Here is a 920-nt window from a genome sequence, read left to right as displayed (position 1 = left end):
ACTACGGACACACTACGGAAAACTGCAATCATTTAAGGCATACCATCCAAAGGTTGATTGACAAAGGTATACTCAGAGAATATATTCAACTACCATACACAACTTTGGCACCTCCGCATAAGAGGGTTCAATTACCCGAAGATGGGAAATTCCTGAACATGATCACTTACTCGGACACACCTCCGGCTTCACTACCTGGTGACATTCTTGAGTTAGCACGTAACCTAAGGAAAATTGAATCACATGAAGTATTCAAGCTCACGGGATCTTTTACCAATATATGGGAAGACTGGATAGCAACCCCATTGAAATTTCAGCAAAAGACATTAACCAAGAGGTTGAGATGAACAATGACCCATTAGTAATTGCACTTCTTATCCACGAGTGGAATGTAACGAAGGTCCTCGATAACGGGGGCAGCTCATTAAATGTCTTATATTATGATCCATTCCAAAGAGTGGGCCTATATGATGAGCAAATGGATTCATCCACTTACACGATCTATGGATTCAACGGAGCTGCATCTAGGCTAAAAAGAGAAATTGTTTTGCAGGTAAGAGCAGGTCCAATGATAACAAATACCATATTTTTCTTGATTGGTGCACAATCACCCTACAACGTGATTATGGAGAGACTATGGGTCCATCGTCTTCGTGGAACCGCTTCGACCTACCATCAATACCTTCGTTTTCCAACACCCATGGGTTAAATGGAAATCAAAGGGGATCAGCAAGATGCGAGAAGGTGCAACTCAGAGAAGTTAGGATAAACGAAAAACGATTGGCTACCCAACAAAGCAACAAGAAAAGAAAAAGGGGGAGGCTAAGGATAACAAATCCGAAGCCCCTAACGCAACAACTACTACTGATAAAAACAAAGCCAACAATTCCACCGCAAGCCTCGCATAAGTATCATCCAAA

The 920-nt window shown here is 41.8% G+C and overlaps 1 protein-coding gene across 1 annotated transcript; it reads left to right on the top strand.

Moving 5' to 3' along the window:
• Nucleotides 1–280: 280 nt before the first annotated feature.
• LOC113333612 lies at nucleotides 281–709 on the top strand. The gene has a single exon (XM_026580038.1). The coding sequence runs from the start codon at nucleotides 281–283 to the stop codon at nucleotides 707–709; it is 429 nt and encodes a 142-aa protein (XP_026435823.1).
• Nucleotides 710–920: the final 211 nt, after the last annotated feature.

This window comes from Papaver somniferum, unplaced genomic scaffold, assembly GCF_003573695.1.
Source record: "Papaver somniferum cultivar HN1 unplaced genomic scaffold, ASM357369v1 unplaced-scaffold_133, whole genome shotgun sequence".
Classification (NCBI taxonomy): domain Eukaryota; kingdom Viridiplantae; phylum Streptophyta; class Magnoliopsida; order Ranunculales; family Papaveraceae; genus Papaver; species Papaver somniferum.
The sequence above is the reverse complement of the archived record's forward strand: the minus strand, read 5'-3'. Positions and strand labels throughout refer to the sequence as shown.